Source organism: Gymnodraco acuticeps, unplaced genomic scaffold, assembly GCF_902827175.1.
Source record: "Gymnodraco acuticeps unplaced genomic scaffold, fGymAcu1.1, whole genome shotgun sequence".
NCBI lineage: Eukaryota > Metazoa > Chordata > Actinopteri > Perciformes > Bathydraconidae > Gymnodraco > Gymnodraco acuticeps.
This window is the reverse complement of record NW_022992265.1, coordinates 3,708,125-3,714,365: the sequence shown is the minus strand read 5'-3', so window position 1 is coordinate 3,714,365 and position 6,241 is coordinate 3,708,125. Positions and strand designations below refer to the sequence as shown.

At 37.9% G+C, this 6,241-nt stretch overlaps 1 protein-coding gene across 1 annotated transcript; it reads left to right on the top strand.

Moving 5' to 3' along the window:
- Window positions 1-66: 66 nt before the first annotated feature.
- On the top strand, window positions 67-5,858 carry slc25a15a (solute carrier family 25 member 15a). The gene is made up of 7 exons (XM_034207115.1): window positions 67-664; window positions 1,686-1,764; window positions 2,094-2,352; window positions 3,035-3,175; window positions 3,266-3,441; window positions 3,548-3,706; window positions 5,517-5,858. The coding sequence occupies exons 2-7, from the start codon at window positions 1,704-1,706 to the stop codon at window positions 5,636-5,638; spliced, it is 918 nt and encodes a 305-aa protein (XP_034063006.1). The 5' UTR covers window positions 67-664; window positions 1,686-1,703; the 3' UTR covers window positions 5,639-5,858.
- The last annotated feature ends 383 nt before the right edge of the window (window positions 5,859-6,241 follow it).

Below are 6,241 nucleotides of genomic sequence, written 5' to 3'. Positions count from 1 at the left end.
CAGCCAGCATGTCATCTCTTCCGCGTTAAACTGTATTCATAGAGAGCATTTATTTATTAGCTGCCTAAATGTATCATCTATCTAAAACATATTGAGTTACTTTTTTTTTCTTCCAACAGGACAACAGTCAGTGTCAACCAAGTCCGAGGTTTTTAACATTTAAAACTGTTCAGCATTGCCAACAGATTGTAAGTTATATTAAAGTCAGGAAGTAGCCTACATCGATGTAATGGTCTAATGATACACATACTTGTCATGTTTTAATGTTATGGGGTATTTCTCCTGTTGTGTTGTGCCGTCCTCTAGACGCAACTCCTTTTGCGTAAAAAGCACACTTTTACGCACAGCAGGGTCGACCAGTTGCATCCGCCAATGGATTTAACAAGATGTTGCTTTGAGTGCGGAAGTAAAGTAAAATATTAAACTCCCAGTGCAACGTCCTGGTATTACTCAATTGAAAGGATTCTGAACACTGTCCTGCCTTCCCGGAAACAGGTTTCATTTTGCGAATTGAGATGGTTGTTTGGGTGTAGGTCTATGGGAAAATACCTCGTATAAGAAAAGGCTCATCTTGTGCCCACTTGGACTCGCCTATAACATATAGTGCAAACTAATATTTTCAAAGTTGCTGTCTTGGAGAGAAACAAAGATTAAGAGACTAAGGGTGAGTATGCATGTCTGTCTGGATTGGCTTCACAGAAATGTGACATGTTCTTTCTTCCTTCAAACCCACATTTTAAATTCAGTGATGGAAGAAGTATTCAGATGATTTACTTGGGTAATATTACCAATGCATTAGTGTCAAAATAACAAGTGAATGTCCTGCATTTATAATCTTTATAATCTTAAGTACAAAAGTATAATTAGCAAAATGTACTTAAAGTATAAAAAAGTGAAAGTAGTCATCGTGCAGAAAAATGGCCTTCATGTGTGTATATAATTGTATTTATATGTGACATTTCTAGATTATATTGTTGCATCAAGTATAATTTTTGTGTTGTAGAGTCGACAAACACATTTACGATGGTCTTTTTTGTAAAATATTAAAATATTTTAATACGTTTTTTAAACTTCTCCGACTTAAAGTGAGGAAAACATATTAACATAATACAACAATGTAATATACATGATATTCTAAAATGGCCCATACTGCATAATGAGTCATTTTTACTCAAGTGTTGTACGTTTACTTGATTGCGATCTTGAATGCAATATTTTTACTCTATAGTATTGCTACTTTTTTTAAAGGGGCTTTTCAAAAAGCTCTTTATTTTTCTCATACTGTCTGTGCTGCAGCACCTCTTTTCACCCTCTGTCTGAAACTAGAGCACTGTCTGCTCTGATTGGTTAGCTGGCCGGCTCTGTTGGGATTGGTCAACATTTTTGATATGGGTCCCCCCTTATATTACATTTAACTTTTTTGATAAGGGTCCCCCCTTATAAGAATTATACTTTTTTGATAAGGGTCCTCCCTATTATAAAATGTAATTTCTTTGATAAGTGTCCCCCTTATAAAAATTATACTTTTTTGATAACGGTCCCCCCTTATATAAAATGTAACATTTTCTAAGTGTAGCACTTGAGTAAATGTATTTAGTTACTTCCCTCTGGCTAAATGATTACAGTTAATCAATTTCTATGTTGAAGAGATGATGCCACGGTTGATAAATAGATTCAATTTTCAGTTTTACAGAATCATATAAATGATCATGGCTCCACATCCTATAATCCAGGCCATCATCGACTTCTCAGCTGGAGCAATGGGTAATGTATCTTCTGCATAATCAAACATGCTGTGTGTGTGTGTGTGTGTGTGTGTGTGTGTGTGTGTGTGTGTGTGTGTGTTTTTCAAATAATTGTATCCTTTCATTTATTTGACATCATCATTTAACTGTGATCCATGGTAATACAATTATTATTTATAGTAGAGTAGTGATGGTATGGTAGTTACATTTCTGAAGGTGCATTTTACCCTTGGTGGGTCTGTGTGCTTCGACACTACGATGCATGACAATAACAAAGTGTTCAAAATGCTACAACACCCTGCTCTGATGAGTCATGTCTTCTCTCTGATTACATAATGTGTTCCCCAGGGGGTACAGCTTGCGTGCTGAGCGGGCAGCCCTTTGACACAGCAAAGGTGAAGATGCAGACCTTCCCCACCCTGTACCGCGGCTTCATCCACTGCTTCACATCCACTTTCAGACAGGTGGGCTTACGTGGTCTCTACAAAGGAACATCCCCAGCCCTTATAGCCAACATCAGTGAGAACGCTGTGCTCTTCCTCAGTTATGGTCTCTGCCAGGATGTGATCCGATTTGTGTCCAGTATGGAGAAAGAGGCCCATCTCAGGTTTGACACTGACATTTCTGTCTATTTGTTTGTGTTCACCGCTCTCTGTGGTGAGCAATATTTTGAATTTCCAACTCCTCTATAATTCAGTGGTCCCTCCAGCTACACCCTGCATGTCACCTTGTACTATTGAAAATTAACTGAGAGATAATCTCTAAAAAGATAATCCTTGGTTGCACACTAAAAAATAACTTCATAACAGTGGTACTTTATGTACAAACATAAATGTTAACAATTAACCTTTAAACCAATACATTGTTCTTTATTCTGTTAACCAAACCACTTTAATATTCTTGATTGCTGCGACTCTCCATGTCAAACTGTGAGCAGCATGAGAAAAGATAGTATAATATGACAAGGAATTCAGTGCTCATTGTAACTGGATACAACAATATTACTCTCAGAAACTTTGTTGGAAAGTCATATCAGGCATGTACCCAGTAGCCAATCCCTTGATATTTAATAACAGGTTTACTTTGTGTGCTGGACACTTTTCTTCGACAAGTAAATGTAACCCTCTTAGAAAATTATCTTAGGTACATTCCTAAGGCCCTTCTCCATTTAATGCACGTTGTGCAAAAACATACTGTGTATGAACAGATGATTTGATCTTAAAAGGACCTGATTTATCCTGAAGACCAAGGTTGATTGTTTATTAGTCTTATTTTATTTATTTTCACAGTGATATTCAGAAGGCATGCGCAGGGTCTTTATCCTCCATCTTTTCCTCCATGGCACTTTGCCCCAGTGAGCTGGTGAAATGTCGCCTGCAGGCCATGCACGAAATGGAGGCATCTGGCAAGATAGCAATCGGCCAGAAAAGGTTGGTGTGAAAAAAATGACATATTGTAGAGAGCACAACATATATTTGAAGCCAATACCCTGTTGAGTGTTTTTTTTGGTGTGACTTCAGCACTGTGTGGACAGTAGTGAAGACTGTGTTGAAGACTGATGGCCCCTTGGGTTTCTACCAAGGACTCACATCCACCTTAGTGAGGGAGATACCAGGTTACTTCTGCTTCTTTGGGGCCTATGAAATGTGTCGGACTAAATTTGCGCAGTATAAGGGCACGGACAAAGATAGCATAGGTATGATAATTATTGGTCATTCATCTTTCATGAGTTGTTTCATTATTGCTGCATGTCCTTTTGTTTTTGTGCTCTGCCCCCACGAAAATAACATTGGTCTTTGCAGGTATTCTTCCCCTCATGTTCAGCGGTGGATTTGGAGGAGCTTGTCTCTGGTTGACGGTTTATCCCATTGACTGTGTGAAGACCAGGATCCAGGTTTACTCTTTAGCTGGGAGGCAAGAGGGCTTCATGAAGACCTTCATGGGTGTTATACGAACTGAGAGTAAGTTTTGAACGTACATACTCAAATAGAAATCCTTCAAGTTGGGTATGATTCTGAATGGCTGAAAAGTTATTAAATTCTCCCATTGATCTGTTGTCTTCTTAAAAATAGGTTGCAAAGCTGACTGTTTTACATCATTATAATCAGTGTGCAAAATAAATCAACTGTATCATTTGGCTTTTTGTGAACTACCGGTTCTGTAGAGAAAAGTATTGACTCAAACACAAAACAGCCTCTAGACTCTTCTCTCATTCGGTTCATAACCAGTTTAGACATTCAAATCAGAAACAACCTCTTCAGATACATAATTCTGCCCTTAAGAGGACAAAAAAAGGATTATCGAACTTTTGTTTTAATGCTGTTTCATTCTCTTATACAGTACATCTGGGAAAAACAATGTTCTTTAAACACAGTGAGACTTGTGGTTTTACATTTCCAATATGCACTTTATTTTCTATACTGATAGAATAAACCTTTCAGGGAGTTGTTTTAGGTTGGCATTTTTGAGAGAAACGACGGAGTGACCGGCATCTGAAAGTATTACAAATTATTTACGCAGTATCTGTTCATGGCTGTACTGTCTCATGTTGCAAGTAGATGTACATAATAAGAAAAAAGCTATCCGGAAATATTCAAATCATCCAATTGACACAAAACAAAAATGAAGACACCATTGCATAACAAGTCGTAATACATGAATATTAGTATGTATAAAATAAAGGTTGTCCAGCATAAGAAGATAACAACATTAAAGCTGTAAAAAAGTGAAAAACAAGGAAGCAATAAAAAGGTAAGATTTATGAAGGAAGTGTACATGCTTAATGCACTTAGTCACAACCACATGCACTACCATCTGCACCATCTGTTGCCATGATGTGGAGGAAAACTTGGCGTCAGAGTGTATGAAACACGTCTAATAATTGATTTAGTACATTTAGAAGACAATACATTAAAAAGGCCAAAGCTTGACACTGTCATGATTATTGACATGTCACAAATGAAACTACCCTTACCAATCACATGGATGGAGCTTAGGGAGGGCACTTCAATCAAATGTCACAATTTCTAAGTGGGTTTTTGCAATATTGTTCAGGTCAAATCTGACCGTTTTACTACTCTCATCAATCATACAAATATTGTGTTTTACATTTAATCGATTAAAGGCCTTATGATGTCCTCCACATTAGGCCATTGGACATGCACAATTGCTGATCACCACTTTCACAGAATTTTGAGTGGTTAAATCAACTTTCTTAATCCTATTGTGTCAGAAATGACAGCCATAGGGAATGAATGGGTAACCCTAAATTATGTTCATCAATCAGATGGTACACACCCACAAATCGACAACCATGTTCATTTTGGAATACATTTTCAGTGTCTATTCTATGTATTTTCACTGCAGTTGTTCGTGTAAACCAGTAGTCGGAGACATTATTCACAGCTTTAAAGGTTGTTAAATAAAATGTAGGGATGGTTATTTTATTTTTTTTGTTAATCTAAGAGCAGTTGAAACGGACCGGTCAAATTGGACCGGTCACCCCCAGAGGAAGGGTAGTGAAACGAACACAACAGGAGAGTTAAATAGTGGCAAACTTTTACACTTCAAGCCTCTTTTTGTAAGCAAAAACTATAAAACTAGCCCTGAGTGTGTTAAAAGGAGCGCTGAAGAGAAAGGCTCTGAATGCACAACTGCTGGTATAACTGACACACTGTAGATGAATCTTGTTTCTAATTGGCCCGAGCTGGGGGCCTGACTCCTCAGCGGGGAATGACCCGTGTGGCTGCTTCTCTCTCTCCTGTCCCACAGGCTTCACTGCTCTGTACTCAGGCCTGACTCCCACCATGATACGCACCTTCCCTGCCAACGGAGCCCTCTTCCTGGCTTACGAGCTCAGTCGCAAGTTTATGATGGATACGGCTGGTTACTGATGTGTCTCCACACACAGAAAGTATTGTGCTCAAACACTCTCTCGTCCTTATGTATTTTTTTTAAATGAAATGACTTAGATTGTGTCTTAATATTTGATTAAATGTCACTTAAAAATACTGAAAATACTTTTGGAATGGATGTATTTGAATATGATAAACACATTTTGTGCAGTGCTGGCCACAGTGATTTAAAAAAATAAAGCTTTAATCAGTATATCCACAAGTATTAATGTAGTACTTTCCCTGTGAATATGTTTCAGTGAGGCCTGGTTTATACATCACCACACATGATGACCTGAAGGCAGTTCAAGCAGTTCAGCTGTTCTGCTTGGCCATATTAATGATTACATTTACTCTAGAATAACTCTGTTAACCTGACTAAAAGCTCATTATTTTTCACCTAATGTTGAGTTGGAATTCAATACTAAACGAGCAAAAAAACGAGATGCAATACAAATCTGACTAACAACCAGATTATGAAAGCATGTGCAACCACACAACCTCTTTAGCATTTCTTCTTGTTTTAACCTTCTGTTAAAAAGACTTCCTCACCACAAGAGGGTACTGTTTGCACTAACATGGAGACCTCTAGCAACAGGAAAA

Coding starts and splice junctions, on each gene's coding strand:
- slc25a15a (XM_034207115.1), top strand. CDS start 1,704: ATGATCATGGCTCCACATCCTATAATCCAGGCCATCATCGACTTCTCA. Junction 3,442..3,547: donor CACGGACAAAGATAGCATAG/GTATGATAATTA, acceptor TGGTCTTTGCAG/GTATTCTTCCCCTCATGTTC. Junction 3,707..5,516: donor GGGTGTTATACGAACTGAGA/GTAAGTTTTGAA, acceptor CCTGTCCCACAG/GCTTCACTGCTCTGTACTCA.